At 42.3% G+C, this 27,459-nt stretch overlaps 2 protein-coding genes across 3 annotated transcripts; one reads left to right on the top strand and one right to left on the bottom strand.

Annotated features, from left to right (window-relative positions):
* Positions 1-233: 233 nt before the first annotated feature.
* Hif1an (hypoxia inducible factor 1 subunit alpha inhibitor) lies at positions 234-15,933 on the bottom strand. 2 transcript variants are annotated; one of them, XR_013088813.1, is made up of 9 exons: positions 15,735-15,933; positions 15,222-15,472; positions 12,523-12,671; positions 10,426-10,571; positions 9,499-9,605; positions 9,034-9,097; positions 8,678-8,788; positions 7,518-7,697; positions 234-1,974 (listed from the first exon to the last, which is right to left on the bottom strand). XR_013088813.1 is itself a non-coding variant. In XM_076835014.1 (8 exons), the coding sequence occupies exons 1-8, from the start codon at positions 15,909-15,911 to the stop codon at positions 7,653-7,655; spliced, it is 1,050 nt and encodes a 349-aa protein (XP_076691129.1). In that variant the 5' UTR covers positions 15,912-15,933; the 3' UTR covers positions 234-7,652. The 2 variants fall into 2 exon arrangements, 1 of the variants encoding a protein (XP_076691129.1); XM_076835014.1 differs by having other exon boundaries at positions 234-7,697.
* A 31-nt stretch (positions 15,934-15,964) lies between these two features.
* Positions 15,965-25,622, top strand: Ndufb8 (NADH:ubiquinone oxidoreductase subunit B8). The gene is made up of 6 exons (XM_076835015.1): positions 15,965-16,062; positions 20,920-21,144; positions 21,376-21,502; positions 22,703-22,802; positions 23,214-23,369; positions 25,434-25,622. Exons 2-6 carry the CDS (start codon positions 21,060-21,062, stop codon positions 25,524-25,526), a joined length of 561 nt encoding a protein of 186 aa, XP_076691130.1. The 5' UTR covers positions 15,965-16,062; positions 20,920-21,059; the 3' UTR covers positions 25,527-25,622.
* Positions 25,623-27,459: the final 1,837 nt, after the last annotated feature.

Here is a 27,459-nt window from a genome sequence, read left to right as displayed (position 1 = left end):
TCAGAATCATCATCTGCACTCCACTCCCATGTTGACTAGATGACCACTCTATGCCCACTACTGTGGAGTCCACCTGACTCCCCACCTACACACTTCCCTAGGGCCATTTATCTCACCCTAAAAAAGTGGGGAAGCCTGGTATGTTTCACATTAAGACATGGACAACTGAGTCCTCCCTTTTATGCTGGGTAAAGGAATGCTTCCTAAGGAGAAAAGAACAGAAGAAAGGAAAATAACATTTATTGAGCACTTTAATGGGCACTAGGCACTGAGTTAACTGTTTTACTTGAGTTGTCTCATTCATTCCCAACAATCACATGAGGAGACCTGTTAAGAAATCCAAGCTCAGAGACATTAAGTAAATTTGACAGTCTCACTGTTAGGAATAGGCAAAACCAAAATTCAAACCTAGTTCATGTAGCTTCAAAACTCACTCTCTTGCTCACACTACTGCTTTTCCTTCTTAAATCAAAACCTTACTAGTCAAATACCAGCAGAGTGATAGTGTTTTACCAAGACCATGAGAGGCTTTAATCTGGAAACTGGTAGAAGTTTCCTAACCTCTCTGTAAAAGCTCTACCAAACCCCCACTCCCAATAACAATCCAACAACTGACATTTATATAGTGCTTAGTTTACATAGCATTTTCACATATATAGCCCCACAAAGTCTGGGAGGAAGGTAGTATTATTAACTTTTAAAGATGAGGGGACTGAGGCATAGTGAGACCAACACACCTGAAGTCACCCAGCCTGTGCAAAGTACATCTATGTTCCACACTGAGGTTCACTGCACCCAAACCTTATGTTCTTTCCACCCAGCAGTTGTGAACTGCACAGGCACCCTCCCACTCTGTTCCTTTTGTTCTTCTGGGACAAGATGGCATTCCAGAGCCTAGATCTCCCTTCATTCCTGTTCAAGATCCTACACTAGCAGAACTGTTCCCAGCCCTGTCCTTCATGGACTTCCAGTCCCTTCCATGTCTTTTTATCTTTTCTGTTTTGCTTCCCCCACCCCAAGTCACTCTTCTGTGATTCTACTTTTAACATTGTATCCTGAGGGTTAGAAAGGCCCTGCTTCTAGCAGTTTCTACTTTTGCACTAACAAAACCTTTTCAGTCTTCATGATAAACCTGTTTCCCAAATGCCTACCCTGATCCAAGGGTTTAAAAACATTCTCACAAACCCTCATAACAATGTTGCAAACTACATGCAACCACCTATCCCTCACAGGAAAGGTGGTGAGACTCAGTGATGTTAACTTAACCTGAAGTGACAGAATTAGGGAGTGTCAAGTGGGGGGGATTCAAAGCCAGGAGTCATCTCCAAACTTAGTTCTTGTTAGTGAATCACAAATCCTTGTGAGAACAATGGCCATGCCAACTATAACGTGGCTGGGGTTTTGCTCAAATAACATGGTCAGAAGTGAAAATTCAAAACTTTGCAAAGGTAACATTCCCAAACCTTTGGTCCTCTGCTTCTAGACTAGTATGGACACCTATGCCAATCCCATCTCCTGCATCTCACACGGTGCATGCTGTATACATCCCAGGGTCTCCTTCCTGCCCTCTACCTGCCACTGCCACCTCACACAAATGTTCAGTGCCTCTTTAGGGAACTATTTCCTTACTCTCTCTGATGTCTTTTGTTTTCATTAAATGTGTTTCAGATATTTTTAATATTGTTGAAAAGAAGTTTTATTAGATCATTCCCCAAACAGCAGTGGTGACAGTGTCCTTGCAAGTCATCAGTCAACAGAGGGTAGGAACTGGTACCATGTGCAGGCAGGAGTGATGCTCAGGAGCTGATCAGTGTCTCATGGTGTGAAGAGGCATCAGCTTCTCCAGGTGGAAGGGGGGAGTTGCTCAGTTGCCTGCTGCAGCCTGACACTCAGAAGAGCTCAGACCCAACTGCTCCACGCCCAGGGTCCAGGATGCTGTGTACAGCAGTCTGAGTCTGAGTCTGGCTGAGCAGGCTGAAAGGCAACTGACACTTATTTAGGATGGGTTTAGGTACCGAGACTCTCTTGTCTCTAACTCAATGCATGCTTCTCAGGCACATTTCTCCCTATTCTTCCTATGCTTATTTCAAAAGGGAAGGAATCACTGGAAATTTGTTTAAATATCACCAAAACCAAGTCTCACAGTAAGTCACATAATAAATGTAACAACCACCACCACCACCACCACCACCACCACAGCTGTTTATTAAGTGCTTGCCAGGCACTGTGCTAAAGCTTTACAGACATTGTTTCGGTTAATCCAACAACCCTGAGGTAGATATTTTCAGTGGCTCCCTACCCCCACCCCCATATATCATTAAAGTTGAGGAAACTGAGGCTCAGAGAGGTTAAGTAAATCAACTGAGGTCAAATTCAGCTAGTAAGTAGCAAAGCTAGTAATCTGAACACATCTGACTCCAAAACCCATGCTTTTAAACACTATGCTAGATTTTTCCCATTGAAAGGAAAAGGGCACATGCTCCTTCTCAAAATATTAGAGCAGATATTTGGTGGGGAATGGGGAGTGTTTTTAACTCTCTAAATCAGCTCTTGTACTCAATTCTTGGAGGAATGGAGAATAGTCTGGGGATAAGCTAACCACTGGGCCCCTTTCTCCTGTTTCCCACCCTCTAGGGCTGTTCTCATCTGACACCTCCCCATTCTTGACGCCAGACTACTCAATATGCTATTTTCCTTCCAGCAACCACTAAAATACCAAGGTCAGCCAAACTTGGTGACACTGGGCCAAAGACCTGAGAGAATTTAGGAAACATTCACAAAATGTCCCTCATCCCTGAACTGCTAGACCCTAAGGCACACAGATGCATTTAGATGGAAACACAAATTTCCTTTTTTTCCCAGCTTTCCAAGCCCAGCGCTATTCTGGGAATCTCCTGACCAATCTCTCCCACCCTTTAGGTCCATCCCCTAACCCATCCTGGAGGCCTCACTGATCATAAACTGATAAGCTTATGGCTGACAATTTCTGAGAGAAATGTCCCCCAAAGTGCTCTGCAGGGATCCTATGACCTACAAGGATTAGGCTGAGCTGGCCAAAGGACAAGAAGAAAGAACTTCAAGTGTGAGACAAAATAAAGGTAAACCAGGATATACAAAAGGAACATCAAGAGGACAGAGCGACAGAACAAAGAGGGACTAACCATGGGTAAATCAACAGAGCTACCTGAGGTCAGAAACAGAAGACGGACCCAAGAGGAACAGGAATGACCCCAGAGAGAGGGATCCTAGAGACGATCTATTCAAACACAAAACCAGTGGAGTTTCTGAGGGAAGGACAATTGGGAAAAACGCTTTGGTAAAGGGGCCACTGGAGAGCCTGGGCAGAAAGAAGCTGAGTAGAAACTAGGGGAAAGCTCTGGAAAAGGAAGCTGGAACATTCCTTTAGAACATGCAATCTGAGAAGACACAAAAGGTAAGTGAGCAGGGACAGAGGACAAACAGCTGGAGGTCTCAAAGAAGGGGGACATGAATTGAAAGGCAAGAACTTCTCAAACTCCCTCAGTTACAACCAGGCACACCCCACTATCCACCCCATTTATTTACAACTGGTAACTGAGGGTCATTGACAGCAGCCCTTGTTAAATTCTGCACCAGATGTTAAAGAGTAGAAGAGCCACAGGTAAGGAACTTATGGAGGAGATACAGCCTAATTGTTGGCAACTTCACTTTCTGAGACCCACTGCCTTCACTTGAGGGAGCCTCTGATCTAAGGAACTTTCTGAGGAACAAATACCACTTGGTGCCAATTAATAATGTCCTTGAAGTTTGAAGGGACAGAGAAGAGAGGTGAGATGAGGTGACATGAAAGGATCTTGTTAGGATTCTCCATACCCTAAAACTGAGCAGTTAACTTCACCACTAGGTCACAGGTTTGAGCCAAGGACTTCAGTGCTCTTCACACAGCCACAGCTGTGTGTGTGTGTTAGGGGGGATCAATGTTGATGGGAGAGGTCTGGGATGAAGTCCCTACCTGGAGAGTCCAGAGCTTCAAGGAACCTAGAAAGCTGTTCTCTCTACCCATCTTCCTCCTCTCTCCACATTGGTGTACAACACATATGGATGAGAACCTTTGCTTCTCTCATGTGGTTTCCTCTCCAACTAAGCAGAAATTCCTGGAGTTTCATAAAGAGCAGGTTTTATTCACACACCCTGACGTGCTGGAATGTGACAAATACTTATCACAGGTGGGGGATCAAGAGTATTGACTACTATAGAAATATCTCCCACAAACAAAAAACTCATTGTTATTCTTTACCCTAAGGCTTCTATGGGACACCCATCTATCTCTATCTCTGTTGGCTCAAACCCAAAGATGTCTTTTACTGTATCCATCTCAGGCTGAGAAATAGGCCCCTAGTCTGTTAAGAAATACAATCTCTGCCCACTTGTGGTAACACTGAAAGGGTATTTGGCTCAGAAATCTCTGGGGGACAAAGGGAGTGTCTCCCCACACTGGGCTGGCCTACTGGTAAGGATCCTTCCCCTCTCTGTCTTCTAACAGATTCAGATTAATGATCGCACATTCCTAATTGTCAAATTTCTTTTCCTTCATCCTGTGTCTAATCACCAGTGACAGAAACCATTACGCAAATGAGAGCAGACGACTTCCCCCAACTGTTCACGTTGGTAAAAACCTTGTAATTTAGAGCTCTGATTTGTAGGGGAAGCTGGTCTCCCCCAGGCATCCTGGGCATCTGCTCAACTGATGCCCAGAACAGCCTTTCCTCCACCCCCAAACTCCAACCCCCCAACAAATATTTGACTTTGCAAAACAGTATTCCCTCTCTACCTATTGGTGTAAAAATGAGAGCTTGCTGCATGGCTGACCTCTAGAGAGGCCCCAGTCCCCACTTTTCCTTGGTATGTGGCTTCCTGTGCTACTGGCTGGGATGGGGGCAACAATGTAGCAGTAATGTTTCATCTGCTAACAAAACTTGAATCTAAATAGTCCTACTCTACCTGAATAAAAGGAAGAGCCCCCATGTCTTTCCCATGGGTAGGGGAGCAGCAGAATATGAATCAAAACTATGGATCATCTAGAATTAGAGCTTCAATTCTATGATGCAGAAGCACACTGGGAAGGGCTATGGAACCTATTCAAGTGCATACCGTAACACAATAGAAAATAGAGCTCATTCCCCCATAGTTGCTCCTAGCATTCCTAACCTGTAATATGGCTTCCCAAGCAGTTTTCCCATGTCTTTAGCTATAGTCTATATAGGATTTCACCCCAAGCTGGATCTTCACCCCCTTGGACTGCACCTGCAAGCAGCCACTAGAAGGTAAGGCCTAGGGGCAGGGCTGTGGCACAAGGGAATAAAGGAAGGTGGAAGAATCAACAATTTGGTGGAAAGGAAGGAGCAAGGGTTTGCAGCCAAACAGACTAGGTTTCAATCTTGATTGCTACTAATAACTTAATCTCTTTGAGCCCATTTCTTCATCTGTAAAGTGAGAATACCTACCTTGCAGGATAGTGAGGAACAAAGATCAAAGCACTAGGCACATATTAGGTGTCTAAAAATCAGGGTGGCTATTATAGTTTCTCAAGGATCAGGAACAATCCTGCAAAGGTTCTCTCCCTCTTAACCACCTTAGGTCAGACCTGTGTTAGAACAGCACCCTGCGAGGACCAACCAGGTGGTACCTGATGCCCTGCTGCATATCATCCACCTCTTTTAGGGATGAGCCAGGAATGCAGCAAACCTGTTGAGGAGAATGAAAATAATCTGCTCTTTCCAAGTGTGATTATGGCCAAGTTTATCCTCTGCCTTTCTCTTGCTGCACTCCTCTTTCCCCAGAGAGATGGAGGCATGGAGTTCACTGCAATCATATTTCCCAGAATTGGCTGTATTTGAAAGGGCTATACTTGAGAAGGTACCATGTCTGCACAACCATACTGTATCAGAAAACCCCAGAATGGGGTACTAAAATGAACACCCTCCTCAAAATACACACACAGGTGCGCAATGCACACATATATCTTCTCAGTCCATCAGGGCACTGTAAACTGAGTTTCAGGAGTGAGAGCCACAGCTCAGACACTGGAAGTAAAACCTTTGGCCGAAAAAAATAAAAATAAAAATGGTGGGAGGGAATAAAATCAGTCTTCCAATTTCGTCTTCCCTTCCAGAAAGAAAAGGATGTCAAAGATGGAACTGGAAGTAAGTAGACTCTTACTACCACTCTGCCCAATTCCAAGGGCCCCACTCCCACTGAATAGATGTGAATGATGGCCCTTTGACTTGTGTAATATTCTGCTGCCCTGCTGTAAATGCAGCCCTGAGAGGGGTTCCCATGAGTAGCTACCAATAGAAAATGAAATTCTACTTCCATGCTCTACCAATTACCCTACTGAGGGTATCAGGGAACATTACAGTGGGGTCTGGCAGAGGCGCTGGCTTAAACAGGCAAGGCTACATTTTTTGCCCTTGCCCTGAGGTGAATGACAGGTAGTGAGTTAGCTGCCTAAGCTTGACCCCATTTCATCTACTCAGCCAGGAAGCTCAGCAGTAGAGAATATGGCCTGGATAGGGAGGGACATAGGACCCAGAGGCTTTAGCCAGTCAGCCTCAGGTAGGTTGTAGTGAGACCGAACCAACATATGATGGCTAAAATCCAAGTTAAAAAGCTGCAGGCTGTCAGGTAGTACTTCTGGGGGCTCACACTGTATTGTCACACTGGAAAAGGTAAGCTGTAGAGAACCTTAGTAAACAGGGAGGCTGGCCAGTGTGTACACATGCATACCAGTGTGTAAAGAAGTATATGCGTATGTGTGCACACATAGGTGCACACACATACACACAAGCTTGTACCCCTAGAGCCTAGAGAAGCCACAGCTAGAACCCCCGCTGATACCTAGCAGAGGGGCAAGAGCTGGTGCTGAAAGAGAAAAATTGTGTTTATAATTTGGAACGTATACACAATGTTAGGTTCTTATGTTCCAAGGTTCCTTTCTATGTATGGCTTAAGCTTGGTGGTCCCAGCTGGAACCCTATCTAATCCTCTCCCACTGGAAGGCTATTTATATTTAGGCTCTCAAAGGCAAGCCTCCCTTTCAATCTCCCCCTTAGAGTACCAGTAGCCATTCCTACCCAACCTAGAGCCTGACTGCAAAAACTGGCAGGAGACAGATTGGCCTAAGAGTTGGACTCTGTCCCTACAACCCAGATGCAGTGGAGGTCCAAGAGCATCTCCTCTCTCAGGCTGAGGCACTGAGGTTACAGGAGATAGGGCTGAGAGCCAGACCCAGAAGAAGAGAACGAGGAACAGAAACATTATGTGTGTGCATGCACACATACACACACACACATACACCCTGAAGTTGACAGACTAACAAACACAGACGTGATGACAACCAGAAGCTGGGACTCCACACACTGAATGCAGAACTTTAGGGGGTCAGAGAGGAAGAGTGATGGGGCACAAGAGGCAAGGGTGAGAAGTTCCTCCAAATGGGAGTGGAGTGCCAACCACCCTGCCTTGCCCCAAACACCTGCCTCCAGGGCCATGGCAAGAGTCCAGTCCATTAAGTGCAGCGTGCAATACTAGTGCTTGGAGTCTCCTGTCCTCATCAACGAAGCGGTGTGGACGGGATAGCAGTAACCTGGCAGGAGGCCTGGACCCCTGGCAGGCTAATTGTATCGGCCCTTGATCATTGTGTTCAATAAAGGTCCCACCTGTAAAAAGATAGGAGGAGCCAATCAGAATTGTCTGTCCTCTAGTCCTAGAAATTGAATTAGGAATTTCTAGAGATATTAAGTGTTCAGCCAAGGAAAGGGACAAAGTTTTCATTCAATCCTGTGAACCCTCTAAACAACCTTCCTAAAGGTCAACCCAATATTGTAGACATGACCCATCTTGGAGAGCCATCTTGCATTACCTTCCCTATCAAAACATCCTGTATCTGTAAGTAGCACCAATAGATAAGAGAAGGTCAAAAGAACTAATAATCTCCAAACACCCAAGAGCAATTCTGCGTATTTCTCCAATGTGCCTAAAGGATGCTGAATGTAGCCAGGCCTGTGACACACACCTGTAATCCCAGCAACTCAAGAGGCTGAGGCAGGGGGATTACAAGTTCAAGGCCAGCCTTAGCAACTTGGTGAGATCCTGTCTCAAAATAAAAATAAAAAGAACAGGGAATATATTTCAGTAATAAAGTGACCCAGGATTCAATGCCCAGTACAAAGAAAACAGCTAAATGCTTCTGTATCTTCAACAAAAGGCCATGTAATTGGGTCTGGTGCCATCTCCCTACTCCACAGGCATCTGTGGATGCCAAGGTTATTCACAGGAAGGAGGTGAGAGCATTACAAATACAAACCTCCCCCATTTACCCAATAGGTCAGTGGTGTACCTGCGTGGGAAGCAGGTTTCAACACTACCTAGAGCAGCCTTGGCCAGCTGGAAGAGCACACGGAGATGCTTTTCTGCACGCTTTCCGTTCCAGAAGAATCCCCTCAGGGGTCCCCAGCTGGCACACAATCCCCATGGGGAACATTACTACTAGCATGGAACAGATTATAATTGATCCGCCAGTCAAGCCCAGCCCTTACCAGAAAACAGGATTTTTAAACACACCCATAACCTCTATGGAGAGAGAGGACATCAGATACTGAGCGGAGTTATGGAGAATGTCACACCAACTCTGACTTACCTCTTGTGGGTTCCCCAAAGCCTCTCCAAGCATCTTTTCAATGTTTCTCATTATGGCAACTTTCTGATGAGCTTTGAGAGGATATTCAATTCTCTTAGGGGTAGGTGCCCCCTACAAAGAAAGCAGCAGCTCAGGAAATGCCTTTAGCAATAGGTACCAGTGTCACCCACTCCTTACCATTCTCCCTTCCAAGAAAGTAATTCAATCCTATTCCTCTTCATCTTCCCCAAAGACCTGGAGAATCACCTCCAGGAACAGCCAACAACTCCACAGAAGTTCCCAAACCATTTATTACACCTACCTCACCCCAGCCTCAGTTTCATCTGGGGGGAAAAAAAGAAACCAACCATATTCACCTTATACCAGAAGTTCACAGTGATGGTAATTCCTCCATTAAGTAATGACTCTATGTGATGCCACCTGCAAGAAAACAAACAAGCTCCTGTTTACTTTTCAGATGAAGGATAGAAAATTAGATACAAGACCAGTTAAAGGAAACAGCAAAGATGCAATCTTTATGCTCATCCTATAAAACACATGGGCTACAGGCAGTAGTGTTCAGTTTCTAAACACCAAAAAGGCAAGAACAGTTTCTTCAGCCAAAAGACCTGGGATCTCTTTAGATTTGAGGAATGGTCCTCTTTTCCTGGAGATAGGATTGTCATTTTCCCCATGATCAGTATGCTCACATTTGGATATGCCAAAGGTTCTCTAGACCACATAAGAACAATTCTGCCACAACTTAATAGACATAAATAAATAAAGCTTTCTAGGGAATGAGGAAGTTCCCAAGAAGCACCCATCCCTAGCCACCTCCTCACCAGTACATTGGGATGTAAAGAACATCACCAGGGCCAACCACTGTTTCATAACCAACCACATTTTGGAAATTGGGGAACCTCTCGTAGTCAGGATTGTCAAAGTCCACCTAAGAGGTTCAAAACAAAAGAAAAAAGAGCAGTCAGTCAACAGTTTCTACAAGTAATCACTATGTACTAGTTACTTTGGTACTTAAAAAAAAAAGTAAAAGATGCCTTTAAAAATGTTTTTAGAATTTATATCTAGCAAAAGATACAATGCACATTAAACTCTCTTTCAGAGAACAACATAAGGCAGCCCATCCTTGAATATTAAATGATAAAAAATTCTAAGCTTCAGTGCTTCTGAGATCCAAAGACCTGTAAAGAATTAGGACTCATCTATCAACAACCCTTCAGAAACTTTTCCCCAAAGAACAAATTCTAATCAGCAGACTTCATGAAGTAGCAAGGCAATTTCTCCTCAAAAAGGAGAGGATGTCTGTAGCTGGCCACAAAGGCAAACACAAGCCTCACTTAGGTCCAGGAAACATAGTGATATAGCTCAATTCTAGTTATCCTTCTCTGTATCAAAAAGAAATAGCATATGTGACAAAAACAACAATTAAATCCAATGGAGGTATATGCATTTTATTCCATGAACTTGTAAGCCCATCACAGTAACCTGAGCCCACCAGCGTCACTGATGGGGTCTGCCTCTGAGAACTAGCTCCGTGGGCTGTTTTTACTTATAAACATCTGAGGACCAGCATAGAAGCCTGAATTATGTGAGCTGTACTATGAAATTATCCTCAGGGCTTATCGGTAAGAAATGATCAACCTGTAAACCAAACCTGGCACTGGGAAGGAGAAAGACATTCCCACCATTTAATTTCAAAGGCATTCCTAGAATCTAGAGTACTACACCCTTCTCAAACCACACCAGCTCACCTGGCTCTGTCTGTCACATGGGTGATGAACAGGATATGGATAGAGGCACTCAAACTGATCCGGAGGGAATAAGATGCATCGCTTATGGCCTTTTATCTGGGCAAAGAAGTTCTGTTGCTCATCATAGTGAGCAGGTGTCACATTTCCTGCAGGACGAAGGACATTTTCTTACCTAGAGTACTGGTTCTAGTGAACAGGCTAAACAGAAAGCTCAGTGCTGGAGAGAAACTCAGTCTACCCTCCTAGTTAAGGGTCCCAATCAAATTTTAGACAGAATCAGGGAAATTACAATGCCAATCTTAGCAAATTAGATGTTACATTTTTATAGATAGTAAATCTAGAAAACATCACAGGTAAGGGTCCACCATCAGCTAGCAAAGTAGATATTTCTAAATGATGGTTGCTGTCTATACTGTAAGCTAGATCAAAATGTTACAGTCTGGCAGGGTAAGATACTATGTATACTTGTACCTTCTTTTTTTTTTTTTTTTGTACCTTCTTGATTATGTCAAGAATTCAAGGGAAATAAAACAGAAATGACTGGTCAACAATGCATGCATTATCTACTCTGAGGAGTTAACCTGTCATTTTATTTTGTATGAATAGGTTTTTGCTTTGGATAGCTCTTTTGGGGCTTAGAGATTCTAAACCTTTGCTCCCACTTCACCATACATATGGGATGCAACACTTCTCAATGCAACACTGGGGTTTACTGGGGCGGCTGACTCTCACTAGAAAGAAGCTTATCAGATCAGTGAAGAGGCTATTGTATAATTTAAATTAACACATTACTTAAAATGCATAAATTAGTTCTCCCCTAGTGTTCTATGTCCCACCTACTCATGTATAACTGGATCACATTTGTATCCTTTGCACAGTCCCTGAGTGGAACACACACATCTGCACAGAGTTTAGAAAACACTCCCAGCCCAGCCTGGGTATGCCAAACAGCTGCCTTCTTAACTAATGAGAGTTCACATGCATCCTCAAAGGAAAGGTGCTCTCTCATCTCTACCTGAGGAATTCACTTCCCTGCACCCTACCGTAGGTAAGGAAAGCAACAGAAAGGTCAGAATCAAGGAAACCAGAAATGGTTCATTCCTGGCAGACCAATTAAGAGCTGGTTTCACAAACTGTACTGCTGGAAACTTTTTATGCCTACTGTAGCAAAGGATTCAAATCTGAATAAAGGTCAATGAAGGGAGAAGAGACTTCAGAGCTCAGTAGTGACTGATGAGTAATGACTCTGCTTCCTTGTTCAACAAAATTTATTTACCATTTGTTAAGTATGGGCACGACACTGAGCTAGTATGGAAATAATTATGAGACAATGATCCTGCCCTATAAATAGTGTTCTTTCTCCTGAATGGAATCTAAATGTTTCCCTTTTTATTCAAAATTAAACAAAACAAACATACACCAGAAGAATACACTCATGTATTTGCTTGTATGTGTATATAATTTTCTGGCAAGAAACACAAGTGACTAATAACATGCAGTGCCTCCAAGGAGGGAAACTGGGGCAGCTGAGAGACAAAGGTGGAAGACAGACTTATGGCTATATTCCTATTTATGTAGGTATAAATATCTACCTAAATGGTTGAATTTATATTAGAAAAATAAATTTTCCCAACTTTTGACTGGAATAAAAATCTTTTGAATATAGACAGGTCCAAAAGAGAGTAGCAGCCTTTCAGAGAGGTCCCTAATGTCTCAATGTATGTACTTACACACATGAGGAAGGGCAAAGGGAATTTTTTGTTTGTTTTTAGAATGCATGAATCTAGCTTAAAATTTATTCTCATTTCATTTTTGTAGCTATAAGATAGTATCATATTCCTTTTGGGGGATGAGGAAGCTGAGGCTTAAAAAAGTTCAGTGACTTATTCAGAGTCATGGAAGCTGGGGCTGAGCGACAGCACACTTGCCTGGCATGTGTGAGGCACTGGGTTCAATTCTCAGCACCATACATAAATAAATACAACAAAGGCCAACTAAAAAAATTAAAAATAATAATAATAAAAAAAGAGTGGAGACAGGATTATAAAACAGGTTTGTGTAATTTTAAGCCATGATGCTTTCTGAAAGATTTCTTACCTTCCATGCCAATGAGCAGCAGGTTAGAGGTCAACTGCCCCCAGCCACGTTTTCCCTGTTGCTTATTAATCCAGTTCCAGTTAAAACCCAAGAAGTCCATGACAATCTTCCTGCCCACAGTGTCATTGAGTGTTTGCTGCAGATACAACCTAGATTCCCCAAGAAGAATATTCCATCAGTGCATGCACACACACACACACACACCTGGCATGACTTCCCCATATCTGGAAATACAAACCCAAATCCACACCACACTAGCATCTCCCACAGAAAACAACTATAATCATGTAATTTTAACCAACATGAGCTGGGTACAGTGGTGCATGCACACAATCTCAGTTACCTAAGAAGCCAAGGCAGGAGGATCACAAGTTCAAGGCCAATCTGAGCAATTTAAGGAGAACTTGTCTCAAAATAAAAAGGGTTGGGGATGTAGCTAGTGGTAGAATACCCCTCGGTTTTGGTTTGATCCCCAGTACCAGAAAACAAACAAAGTCTCATTACGTTGCCCAGAACAGTCTTGAACTTGTGGGCTTAATTAATCCTCTTGCTTCAGCCTCCCAAGTATCTGAGACTAGAGGTGTATGCTATCTCAGAAGTGAATTCTAATTTAACTTCTCTGAGCTCTGTTCAACATCAACTTTTTATAAAAATTCTTAATCTTCTGTGTCACAGCATAAATCCTTTAAAAAATCCTAGGTTCTCCACAATGATGTAATCACACACAGAATTTTCACACAATTTCAATTGCCTGGAAGTATTTCCACAAAGGCTAGAATGATGAATCTGTTTTGCTCCAGAGACTCACTCTCAAGGCCTGAAACATCTCCTTTGGCCTGTGATAGCTATGTGGTAAACTATCACTGTTCATCAAAAGCTGGTCCCACCCTGTGGAGAAGTTATTCTTCCATACCTGCTCAAAGCCAGGCATGCTTTGGCCAGTGACACATCCAGAGAAGGGACTTATGTTGCTTCCAACCAGAATTTTAAAAAACAGTCTACACTACTCCACATGTGTTTCTGTCACAGCAACTACAAAGTTCCAGGTAGTAGCTACTGGGGCTATTTGGGTCCCAGAGTGAATAAGATAATGTAAGAACAAAATGATGTGATCCATGATGAACATAGTAGGAGTAAGAAACTGTTGTTGCATTTCCCTGAGATCTGGCTTGAAACTAGTCTATCTTAACTGATCCAACAGTTATCTGTAACAGCATTCAACAATTGAAGTATAGAGGACACCTCACTGGGTGCATGCCCCAGGTTCCTAACATACCTGAGGAAAGTCACAAATTACTTAAGGGATATAAAAATGTATGCACATTTGATCAAGTTCCATAAGAAACATTAATAAGAAAGAAAATTTGAAGGAGAGAGAGAAGCAGCTCTGTCCTGGTCCTAAGAATGGCAAGCCCCTCAAGGGCTCAAAGACCTCTCACTGCCTAATATTATAATAGTTAAGGCAATATTAATTAGAAATCTTAGTAAGTTGGAAACACTAGCTACATGGAACCATCAAGACTCAAACACAACCTCAGGGTTCTCCTTAAAGATTATCACATACATATTTACACAAAAAAAATTTACAAGTAACACTGTGAGTCAGGGACACTCCCCAAACATAAACCTAAACAATATTCCTATTATACTTAAACAACCTGAATGGTTAGGTAGTGAAGTTAGTTGGTGTTAAACTCAACTGATAAGGCAAAACCTTATGGTCATTCACCATGAAGTCTCAATGACTGTAACTGCCCAGAGGCAACGTTACAGAGTGTGAATGAAGGCCATCTGGGACCTATAGAAGATGCTATCCTTTTAAACTGGAATAAAGGCAGAAGAAAAGAATCATTCTCCTGAATGTTTCTTGTGTTTGCTATCTATCTCCGATAACTGTGGAACATCAAGTCTCCCTTCCACTCTGATTTTCTGTAAATGAAGTTTCCCAATACCCATTTAAACCAGAATCACAACAAACTATAAAACTTTTCATCATGAACTGTCCCCAGTCAGCACAATACTTTAGGACAAAGGCTGCAAACTGGCTATTTCAGAGCTAAATCCAATGATAGACATTTCTGTTTGGCCCCTGCAGCTTTTGGTTAAAAAAAAAAAAAAAAAAAAAGTGAGACTACTGCCTACATTTAAAAGTCAAAAAACTTTAAGCAAATAAAAAATCCTCATTTTGAACCTCTTCGGAAAAATCAGAATATCTAGTAATCTGCAACTGCCCTCCCAAATGGAAACAAGCAAAGTAATAATTTCTCACTTGAACAGAGTGTGTGTGTGTATGTATATATACATATATATATATATATACATACATACACACACACACATATATGATGACTTCAGCTTTATTAGTTTCCATCCAGACAACTTCACTCATTTCATTCAGCTGCCTGACTCTTCTAGACAACTGTGGCTCTCCGCTGTATGAAGAAGATGAGAAACTATTATAAAGATTCACAGCTTAAGTCTAATCATTTTTTTCAACCTTCAAGCTAAAAAACCAGCTGGTTGTAGTTCCAAGAACTAAACCCCCCACAGGACAGAACAGTCAAATATTCTCTTGTCAGATATACAGATATGGAAGATACCAATCTCCATTCCCCCAACTCTACCACATCTTCAAACAAGTTCAGAAAGGAAAAACGGATGCCTCAAATCCAGTGAAAAACCAAGATCTGGGAACTTACCTCTCGTCCCCACCTTGCTGCTGTATATCCTGCAGTTTCTCAACAAATTCATGAAATTTCATTTCCTCCCTGTTGGACCTCGGTTTAAAGTTCTGGAAATTAGCCATCTTCTTCTCATCATAGTACAAGAACTTGTGGGTGCTGGCACTGTACACGGAAAAGTCCCCGTTGCCAATATTCTCTTGTAGGTACTCAAGATCCCATTTCAGAGCAGGATACACAAGATTTGTGTCAGTCAGCACTACAGGTTCCTAAGTGAAAACATTGGATGAAAAGAAAGTAAAGAAATCCCAAGGTGCTAGAGAGCTCTTCTCCCATGATTCCAACTACTTCCCAGCTTCATAACAATCTCTCCGGTTAAGGAGTACGGACTCCTTAAATCCATTTTTCCTCTCCATCTCCCTTTAAATCCTAATCCACGGACCGTCCCACCTCTCTCACCATTCGCCCCTGACCTCTCCTCCCAACTTGGTCTCTTCCCCCTCCCACTTTAGACGCGGCCCCGCCCCCCACCTCATTTTCGATGAGCTCCTCCGCCCGGGGGTCGCTCTGACTCAGACGCGGGATGGGCCGGGTCGGGAAGCTATAAGTGCGCAACTGCGATTCATCCCAGGCAGGGCCCAGGGCTTCAGCCTCTTCCTGGGGCTCTCCAGAGCCCGAAGCTGCAGCCCCAGCTGCTGTTGCCGCCATCTCTACCGCTAGGGACGGCCCCGCCGGAACCGGAAGCCCCGCCTATTCCGGACAAAAACCACAACGGAAACCATAGAGACGAACTGCAAGAGAGAGCTGTCCAAATACATTCAGGAGGCGGCGCGGAGGCCTGGGGGAGCTCCTCCTAAAGGTAACCTATAGATCTGCATCCTAGCTCCACTCCTGGAAAACTAGGGCTAGGCCTCAGTCCCGCTGAATAGGGGTGGTCACCCAGTAAACTAATCCACAAAATATTGTTACCTCTGTGTTCCCAGACCTACATAAGAGACAAAGAAAGAGGAAAGTTTAAGCTTTAAACTTTACACGCTTAGATGGGGAGAGAAGCACACTTGACCCATCTAAAGATGTCAGAAGGAAGAGCAAATTGCTATGTTGATAGATGTTAAGCAAAGGCTGCTTGAAGGTTGAGGCAAAGGATATCTGGCAAGTTGAATTCCTTTAAAATCAAGGGAAGAGCTGGGTGTGGTGGTGTGCTCCTGTAGTCCAGCTACTCCAGAGGTTGATACAGAATCTCTTGAGCCCAGGGCAAGCCTGGGCAACATAGTGAGATCCAATCTTTTTAAAAAAATAAATAAAATAAAACCAAGGTATCATTAGATTTTCCTGTCTATGCCACCATCTCTCCTGCTTGAATATATTCTTGCCATGGGAACAGTGTTACTATTAGTGGCCAACCATGGGCCTCTCCCATTTCCAAACAATCTATATTGGTTATAAAAGTTCTTATCAATTACTCTTGCTGACAGTGGAAGGCCAGATTCTAAGAGAGATCCCAAGATTTACACCCCGTGTTATACATACCATGTATAAATCTCTCCCCTTAAAGGAAAGCAGGACTTGGGAATATGATAGGGTAATACTCTAATAATTAGATAACATTATATGGCAAAGATGTAATTAAAGTCCCTAATTGGTTAATTTCTGAGCTAATCAAATGGGAAATTTAGCCTGGGTAGGCCTGAATTTATCACTCAAGCCCTTTAAATCTGGGCCTAGGGCTGAGGATGTAACTCGGGGGTACAGCACTTGCCTAGTATGTGCAAGGCCCGAGTTCGATCCCCAACATCACCCCCCCCAAAAGAAATCTGTGTCTAGAGGTCAGAGACAGAAGAAGGTCACAGAGATTTGACACCATGTATATCCTCTCTATTTACTTTAAAGGAGCAAACCGTTATATGGCAGAGAATGCTAGCTGGTCTCTGGGAGCTGATACTCTTTTTTGGTTGACAGCCAGCAAGTAAATGGAGAACTTAATCCTACAAATGCAAATAACTAAATTCTGCCATTAAATACTGCCATTAAATACAAAGCCTCAAACGACCCAGCCAACATCTTAATTTCAACCTGGTGGGACCCTGAGCTAAGGACCTAGCTAACCAGTACCTGACTTAAAAAAAAAAAAAAAAAAAAAAAAGGAAAAGAAAAGAAAGAAAGAATAAACTGATATTGTTTCAGCTACTAACTTTACAGTTTCTTTTAAGCACCTAAAATAAATTTTAATTTTTTATGAAGCAAGAGAAACTAACACACTAGCTTAAAACTATGTAATTATGCTATATACTAACTATAATATACCCAGCTGGAGTTATCTCCAGTTTGGGACTGGGGATGGAAATCAGGCTTTAATTTTATCTGCAATGGTTGCATTTTCACAAGAATATATTAATTTATAACATTGGGAATTAAAAATAAACCACTGCTATGGAAATCAGTATAGAGGCTCCTCAAAAGACTAGGCATGGACCACCATATGAACCAGCTATACCACTTCTTCATATTTACTCTAAAGAATTAAAGGCATCTTACTACAGTGACACATGCATACACACTGAGAATTGTGCAGCACAATTCACAACAGCCAAACTATGGAACCAGCCTAGGTGTCCATTGACATATGAAAGAATTAAGAAAATGTGGTATATATATACACAATGGAGTTTTATTCGAGCATAAAGAAAAAATGAAATGATGGCATTTGCAGGAAAATGGATGGAACTAGAGACCATCATGTTAAGTGAAATAAGTCAAAATCAAAAGGCTAAGGGTACTATGTTTTCTCTCATATATGGAAGCTGGAGAAGAAAAAGGAAAATAAAGGTGGGGTGAATATCCTAAACATTAAAAGGAGACCAGTAAAGGAAAGGGATCAAGAGGTGAAAGCCAGGGAGGCAGGAGGAAAATGCTGGGAAGTGATATTGGCCAAGTTATATTGTTATATGCATGTACAAATATGTAACAACAAAACCCATCAATATGTACAATTATAATGCACCAATAAAAATGAGGAAATAAAATAAATAAATGAAACCTAGAAGATTCAAATTACTAATATCAGGAATGAAAGAAGCGATATTACCAACTTTACAAAAATAAAAAGGCATATAAAAGGAAATAGTAGGAACAACTGTGTACCAAAAAATTAAAGAACCTAGATGAAATAGAAAAATTCCCAGAAAATTACAAACTACCACAACTGACTCAAGAAAAAAAAATAGAAGAATTTGAATAGACCTATAATGAGATTGAATTAGAAATCAAAACATATCCCACAAAAAAAAGCCCAGGCCCAGATTGATCATTGATGAATTGTATCAAACATTTAAAAAAGAATTAATATCAGTGCTTCACAAAGTCTTCCAATTCATTCTCTGAGGCCAGCATTGCCTGGATATAAAAATGAGACAAAAACTTTCCAAGAAAATAATAGACTTTATAAATATATTCTTTATAAACATATACAAAAATCTTCAACAATATACTAACAACTAAATCTAGCACCATATATAAAGTGCTACATACCATGACCAAGAGAATTTATTTCAGGAATACAAGGTTGATTCAACATCTGAAAGTCAATCAAATGTAATATATTAATAGGAGAAAACTACCACATGATCATCTCAATATACACAGAAGTAGCTTTTGACAAACTTCAATACCCTTTCATGATACAAATAGGGTTCCAAAGGATACCATTGAGAGAGTAAAAAGAAGCCAAATGACTTCGGAGCCTGGGGCAGGAGGATTGCAAGTTCAAGGCCAACCTCAGCAACTTAGTGAGACCTAAGCAACTTAGTGAGACCTTGTCTCAAAATTAAAAAAAGGGCTGGGGAAGCTTGGCATGGTGGTACACCACCTGTAATCCCAGCGGCTTGGGAGGCTAAGGCAGGAGGATCAAAGCCAGCCTCAGCAAAAGTGAGGCACTAAGCAACTCAATGAGACCCTGTATCTAAATAAAATACAAAATAGGAGTGGGGATGTAGTGTAGTAGTTGGGTGCTCCTGAGTTCAATCCCCAGTACCTCCCCCACAAAAAAAAAAAAGGAAAAAGAGGGGGGCTGGGGATGTGGCTCAGTGATAAAGTACCCCTGGGTCCAATCCCCAGTACCAAAAGAAAGAAAGAATGAAAAAAAGAAAAAAGATAATTCACAGAATGGGAGAAAATATATTTATAAATCACATACATGATGAGGGCTGGGATGTGACTCAGAGGTAAATCATCCCTCTGGGTTCAATTCCCAGTACCCCCAACCCCTGCAAAGAGAGAGAGAGAGAGAGAGAGAGAGAGAGAGAGAGAGAGACAGACAGACAGACAGACACAGACACAGACACAATCTGGGAGTTTTTTAAAAGATTAAATATAAAGTCACCCTATGACCCAGCAATTTTCGTAGGTATATATTCAGAATTGAAAGCATATGTCCACACATGCACGTGCTGTACAAAAATATTGTACAAAAATGTCTCTAGCAGCACTGTTCATAATAGCCAAAAAGTGGGAACAACCCAAATGATGTGTTAACTGATAAGTGTATAAATAAAATGTTGTAGATCCATATAACAGTATATCAGTCATCCATAAAAAGGAATGGAAGTACTGAAATGTACTATAACATGGACAAACTTTGAAAACATTTTGCTAAGTGAAAGAAGAAACAAAAAAACCCCACATATCACATGATTACATTTATATAAAATATCCAGTTAGACAAATCCACAGAGACAGAAAGTAGATTGGTGATTGCAAGTGAGTAGAAAAGGGGTAATGTGCTAATAAGAGTTGTGAGGTTTCTTTTTGGGGTGATGAAAATAGTTTGTTTAGAATTAGTAGTGATAGTTGTAGAACTTTGTAAGTATACTAAAAATCACTTTATTGTACACTTAGGAAATTATATGATATGTAAATAATATCTTAATAAAAATAAGTAGATCAACTCTGTTTCTCAATCCAAATAAAATCAGGTCGTGCTAATGGATAAAAACATATGTTATCCAATTCTGATGTTGCCTAACTAGTGCTGCTCATTTACAGGAGGGCAAGTTGCTGTACTGTAGTCCTTACCAATAACTATATACTGAAAAGTACATCTGTTATTATTGCTTTTATATATATTTGAGAGTGACTACAATAATGAATTCTGCTCCAAAACAGTGATCACCTTAAAACTGCTGAAAATAGAGGCATATTTATAAGATGTAAATTATTCAAATACCACATGTGTAAATAAGATGAAAACATAGTCATATGCAAACACGTCTCCCAATCTTATTGAGTTAAGAGCTTGTAAATTGTGGTCCAGTTTGAAATCTATTTATTCGGGTCCTAACAAATTGGAGGCTTTGCACCATCTCCAGAGAGCTGACTCTGATGACTGGTTTAGTTTTACATTTGTTGGACTGGAGGGTGACTGGGACATTCAGGTGTAAACATTGATTGAAACTGAGGATCCAATAAAACGCTGATTTGTTAAATAAATAAAGCATCTAAAGGAAGTCGATCGACCAATTAGAACAAAACAAGAGCAAACAAAACTAAGAGCTGAATTTGAAGAATGGTCACTTTGGGTATGAAAAGAAAAAGTACCAGTGAAGGAGAGGAAAAAGGCAAGCAGCCTGAGAAGAGAAAGGTTCATTTTACTAAGTGACCTGCCTTTTTCTTCCTCCCATTACCGTTGCTGACCTCAATACAACCTCTCACCTTCCTACAGGACTCCCAGTTCCAAGTTTAAGCTACGCCCCATTCAGCCCAGAAGATTTGCCTTCACTCCAGGATTTCCGAGTCGCCTTTGGACGGACTCTGCCGCCGTACCTTTGCGCATGTGCGGGGAGAAGTGCGCGGAAGGTGAAGATGGCGGCGGCCAGAGCTGGGGCCCTGGGAGTTCGATGGCTGAGAAGGGCTGTCGGGAACGTGGTGCCGCTGGGGGCACGGACAGGTCCGCGAGAACTGGCGAGGCCTCAGTGTGGGAAGGGGATGCCAGAAGATTGGTGTGAGGGAAGGGAGGTAGTGGATATCGCGCGGCGTCTGTGCCCTAGCAGGGGTTGGAGGTGATGGAGGGTCGCGCTGATCCCGTGAAGTCCCAGCCAGGCTTCGGCCTCTGCAGCTTTGAGCCTTCCGGGCTGCTGGCGAATGGGGTTGCTCTGACCTGTGCTCTTCTGTGCTTCAGCCTCCCACATTACCAAGGACATGCTTCCGGGGCCCTATCCTAAGACCCCAGAAGAACGGGCAGCCGCCGCCAAGAAGTACAACATGCGTGTGGAAGACTACGAGCCTTACCCGGATGATGGCATGGGGTGAGGTAGAGACGGTCAGCTCGTACCTGGGTAGTAATGGGAGAAGACATGATGGGTGGTTCTACTCTGACCCTTTCTCCCGAACCCTCTTGTGTCATTGATGTGGGTGCTTTTCTTCGTGTTGAGAGTGGGTGGGTGAGCAGCTGTAGCCTAGAGGACCTCAATTTTCTCCTTGGCTCGGGCTCTTTCCTCAAATGAGGAAACTGAGGTTTTAATGGCTCCCTGGAGGACTCCCGAATAACAGGAACCTTCCTTGGCTCCTTCCACAGCCCTGAGTTTCATTTAGATTGAGCTTCTGCTGGGCTCAGGTGCTGTCATCCAGGCACGTGACCAGGCTGGAACTGGACTCCTGTCATGAGAACCTTATTTGTAGATGGAGTACTCTATATTTGTGTGTACGTCTCTCTTTAGGGCTGTGGAAATGGCCAACCTCCTTTCTCCAGTTGATGTTACCTCTCCATACCCCTATTTCCACATACCATCCTTGTGGTTAATTACCTTTAGTGATTACCCTCATCTTCACTTTCTTCCTAGCATCATTCTTTCAATCTTGATTTCAGCATCTCCTGTCCTTAATTTCAGTTATTATCTGTGACACACGTCTAGTTTTCATCATTTCCCGTGTTTTAATTGTATTTTAGACAGAAACAGCTTTGGTAGCAATCTTTATAAGGTGAACCTGCATTTGTTGGGGGGGGGGGGCAGCTAAGCAAGGTGTCCCATGAGGTGTTTGAGGCATGGAGAGGTATACTAACTTGTGGTTGAGAAATAGGGCCTATGAAAAGAATGCTTTTCCAATCTTTTTAAATTTTTTCCAGTTGGCTGGGTGACTCTGGGTTCGGACCATAAAATTTAGATTCATTTTTTTAATCTGATAAGGGAATCAGATAATCAATAAAATTGGTAGATAAGTTCCCTTTTAGCTGTAACATTGTGTGACCTTTCTTTTTGAAAGAATTTAAGGAAAGTTTATATGTTACAATGTTTAGAGTTTGATGTGACCATCTAATTACAGTCTATAGTCTTATTTGGTTGGTTCTGTGCTTGTGACTGGAATTTGAAATCTTGATTTGGGAGGCAGTTCATCTTTCCTTAGGTGAAGAAGTTCTATCTGTCACTTGGTTTTTCATCTCAAAGATGGGAGACTGAATTGTCTGAGACTGCTCATAGCCCCTTCCATAATTTCTTGCTGTCTTTTAGGTATGGTGACTACCCGAAGCTCCCTGATCGCTCACAGCATGAGAGGGATCCATGGTATGAATGGGACCACACAGACCTAAGGTTGAACTGGGGTGAACCGGTGAGAAAATTATAGCCCATTTAACTTTTTTCTTCTCCCTGTATCTTCTTGGGGATTCTCCCTTTAGCTCAAGTGGCACTTCTCTGTCGAGTTAATACTAAGCTTTTCTGCTCAAAGAAATAAGGTTCAGTGATCTGAGACCTGAGGTTCCACATGTGTTAGGCACATGGAGCAGGACTTCTGGAAACAATTAAAGCCCTGTACTGTGAAAGTTGTGCATGATTGAGCTGTCTCTGGTGAGCAGAACCTAGACTGGGGCCAGCATCTACTCTTGTGGGCCTTTGTGTCTCAGAATATTGTCCCATGGCAGTAGAATGCTTCTGTCAAGCTTTGTATGAGGCTGTGTTCACTCTGGACTGCCTGCCTTTGCAGGAAGAGTAATTTATGATGGTTATTGCCTTTCTGCCTTAGATACACTGGGACCTAGACATGTATATCAGGAACCGTGTGGATACATCCCCCACACCTGTTTCTTGGAATACCATGTGTAAACATCTTTTCGGCTTCGTGGCCTTCATGATTTTCATGTTCTGGGTGGGGGAGAAATATCCCACCTACCAGCCTGTGGTGAGTATTCCCCCGCCCCTCCCCATGATATTTGAGAAGTGCTTCCCTTGGCATACCTGCTTAGCCCCCTTTCCTGAGGGAGTGAAGTCTGGAGTAGGGAACCAGCCATTACCAAGCTTAGCTTCCTGGAGTCTTACCCATTGGTCTGGCACCAGAGCATTGCTTTACCCAAACTTCTTAGTCCAGTCCAAGTTAGAAGACTCATGTTAGGAGTAGGGAAGAATGATAATGTTGAAGTCAGCTAGTTTTCAGAGTTGCTACTTGAGGATTAAACCAATTATATTTTAGTGAGTGATCTTTTAAGGTAGAGTCAAGGAATCTAGAACTGAAATCTTATGCTTTGTTAGACATGTGAAAGGTACTTCCTTTACAGTATTGGAAGCAAATAAGGGTCCACTGCAAGCATATACAGTTATATTTTGGTCAATGTAAAGGACATAGAAAATCAACTTTCTAGTTTTAAGGAAGTTTAAGGAAATTTAGTTAAATGACTTGAACAATTTTGAAGAGATGTGGGAGTTTGGCATTGTGTACATATTTATGTGTATAGTGAATGTGTGCAAAGTGGAATGACCTGCTGTGAGAATGTATGGTTAACTTTATTTTTCATCCTAATCAGTTTTACATGACAGCAGAATGCTCTTTGATTCATTATACACAAATGGGGCACAAGTTTTCACTTCTCTGGTTGTACACAAAGTAGAGTCACATATGGTTAACTTTAAATGCCAAAGGCGGGGCAAAGATGGGGGGGACTTGGGTGGTGGGAGAAGTTGGAGAAAACATTTGGGGCAAGAGAAGACAAAGAGGGAGAAGGAGTGTGAGAGCCAAAGTAGAATAGGTATAGGCCATATAAAATAGTTCCTAGATAATTAGCTGCATTGATTTCCTAGAGAGCTGCTAAAAATTCAGATTTCTGGGTCCCACTTCTTAGAGATTCTAATTCAGTAGCTCCACAGTAGGGTTCTCGGATCAATATTTCCAACAATCTCCAGATAATTCTGATGAAAATCTAGATTTTTCCATCTCTGGGATGTCGTGAGGTAAGATGATTGGTTAGGTTGGCAGTTTTTATTGTGTGGCTAAAGGATCTGGACTTCATGAAGTAGGGATGTATTAATCCATTAAATATTTGGGCAGCCCCTACTATGTATGACCATGCTGGGGATTGGGGTTGCAGTAATGACTTGGTCTGCCTTGAGTAGCAGGGAGCCATTTTTGGTTTTTGAATAGAAAACTGCATGATGAAGGCTGGATTCTTAGGAAGATTAATCTGGGAATAGTCTCTAGCATGGATTGGAAGGAGAGGGACTGAAGGCAGGAGGCTGTTTTGTTTGCAGTTGGCTGCCCAGTGCTACCTTTGCAGAAATAATCAATGTCCTGAAGGTAGCTGCTGTATCTGTGCGCACTGACACGAGCCTTTCTGCCAAGCCCCAGGGGCTCCTTGCTGGAGAGTGCACATAGGGCTGGGGTGAGCACTAACTTCACTTCAGGAGAGCAAGAAACAGTGTGGCTCTTCCATTTTTCAGTTCTGTAAGCACATCACCCTTTTCTCCTCCCCTTGAGCTGTGTTCTCTGACAGCTGTTTGTTGGTAAAGCCAGCAGCCCCTAAAGCACGTCCCAGCCATGTCTCCTCTGTGCTTTCCCCCACTGCTGATTCTGCACGCCTCATTTGCTAGGCCACTTTAGTGGTGGAACCATTAGAGGCTGAGTGACTTAAAGGAGATTGAGTCTGTCTCGACCCCGAGAGAGAGTGGGATGGATGGATGCATTGTCTCGTTTAGAAAGCTTTGACTCTGACTCTTTCTCGCTCCCTCCCTTCCCCATCCTGCTCCCTTTCTTCCCCTCTCTCTCACAGTGTAGGCATCACTTCTCTTAAAATTTAGGCTTTCTCTCTGCCTTGGGCTGAGCAGGGAAGAGGAGTGCTGCTCTCCTACCATTCCCAGTCCAGCTGGGTCTGAACAGAGGCTAATGTGTATCCATTTACCATGCGTATTTGTTAACTCGGAGTAGGGATAGCCAGGTATGTATGTATATTGTTGCTTACCTGTGTTTTTTCCTTAGGGGCCGAAGCAATATCCTTATAATAATCTGTACCTGGAACGAGGAGGTGATCCCACCAAAGAACCTGAGCCAGTGGTTCACTATGAGATCTGAGCAGGCACCATGGGCTTTTGTGCTCTCTAACCAGAACTCCCCATTTCTAGAGATTTAACCTTAATGAAATCCCTAATAAAACTCAGTGCTGTGGTATCTGTGCCTCATTTCCCCTGGAATAGTCACTGCAGTGAAGAACTTCATCCTTTTCTTTTTTAATTTTTTTCCCCTGCTTACTCTCTGCTTTTCCTGCTCTGGAATTGGAAGGCTGGGAGTATAGAATGGGGCAGCTAAACATAAGAAGATGTTTATTTGTTAATTCCACTGGAACTGTGCAGGTGGGCAAGAATTTTAATTGCTCCTTTTCCATTTATAGGGCCAAAGAAGAAGGAGTGTGTGTTCCTGACTTTGCAAGTTGTAACAAGATTTATTTTTCATGAAAAATCTTAATAATAGTGGTTAGTTTAAAAAAAAAAAAGTTGTTCTCTAACATGTTTCAAGTACATTATAGAGTAGATACATATTTGTGATCATCTCTGATCTTAATTTGTTAAAAGAATATGCATTCTTTGTTTCAAAGCAACTTCTAAAACAGTTGCTTAAGAAGTTGACCTTACTTAAATTTATGAATTAGAGGACAGTTGAGTGAATTACTATCAAACCTTTTTATAGCTTTCATTACCCTAATGATTAATACAGATTCCTGTAATAGTCTTAGAAAGAGGAAAAGTGTGTTTTTAAGAGTCTTAACACATCTGTTTTTAAGTGAACCACCCCATCTTCTGTGTGTCTCTTTGGTTCCTTTTTAAAAATTACAATCATACTGCCTGAAAACTGACCCATAAAAAAGCATGTCTTTAGCAGGGCACACTCGGGAGACTGAAGCAGGAAGATCGCAATTTCAAAGACAGCTTCAGCAATTTAGTGAGGCCCTAAACACTTGGTGAGATCCTGTTTCAAAAAATAAAAAGGGCTGAGGATGTAACTCAGTGGTTAAGCACCCCTGGGTTCAATCCCCAGTACCAAAAAAGAAACAAAAACATAAGTTCAAAGTAACCCATAGAAGTAAGCCTATTCAAGTTAGTACAGGGTCTTTTAGTGGTTGTCCAGGCAGTGAAAGAGACCTTTGTAAAAGTGGATGGTTCTACTGAAATGCCACTCTTTGAAGGACCCCACTGACTTTTTTGTTTTCATTCTCTGTTCTCTATAGCATTTAGTAATAATTTATATTTAGCAAATAATCTGTGTCAAATATGTATCAGAACACTGATAGGCCTTGGGGACATAAAATGGAACAATTGCCTTCCAGTAGTTACCTAGATGAGAAGTGTGGGAGACCAACCTCACACATGACTGAGTTAACTCCCCTGCTGGGTGATGTGGCTTCAGGCACCCATGCTGCTAAACTGCCCCACTCTTTTCTAGAGTTCTAGTGACTGTCTTTGTGTCTGGGCGTGTCTTCCTACAGCCCCATGGGTGGAGCTATGCTCACCTGCTCCTTTGTTATATTACCCCTTATCCTGTTTAGGGGCTCTCTCTCTCTCTCTCTCTCTCTCTCTCTCTCTCTCTCTCTCTCTCTCTCTCCCCCTCTCTCTCCCTCCCTCCCTCCCTCCCTCCCTCCCTGCGGACCCTTAAGGTCACAGCGACCCCAAAGAAAAAGGTATTTGTGCAGCCCAGTTATCCCAGTTTACCTGGAGTGATCCCTGAGCCTTTTAGTTCTGAGAACAGAAACCCGGCAGAGAAGACTGACAGTTATAATACGAAGTGAAAAGAATTAGAGATGTAAGTTGAGAAAGGTGCACTTTTTTGTTTAATCATTGTCTTTTGAAAATGACCTTATGTCTGGTTCAAATTTCTTTTGAATAACTCCCATCAGTGACACTTCCCACTTATTCCCAAATTCTGGGTATTGCCTGAGGTTTGATTTTTTCCTAGGTCTCATCCGCTGTTGTGCTTAAAAAATTCAAGAAATACTTGCTGAGTGCTTAGGTAG

Source organism: Callospermophilus lateralis, chromosome 15, assembly GCF_048772815.1.
Source record: "Callospermophilus lateralis isolate mCalLat2 chromosome 15, mCalLat2.hap1, whole genome shotgun sequence".
Lineage (NCBI taxonomy): Eukaryota > Metazoa > Chordata > Mammalia > Rodentia > Sciuridae > Callospermophilus > Callospermophilus lateralis.
Note: the sequence above shows the minus strand (reverse complement) of the source record. Positions and strands in the feature narration are given on the sequence as shown.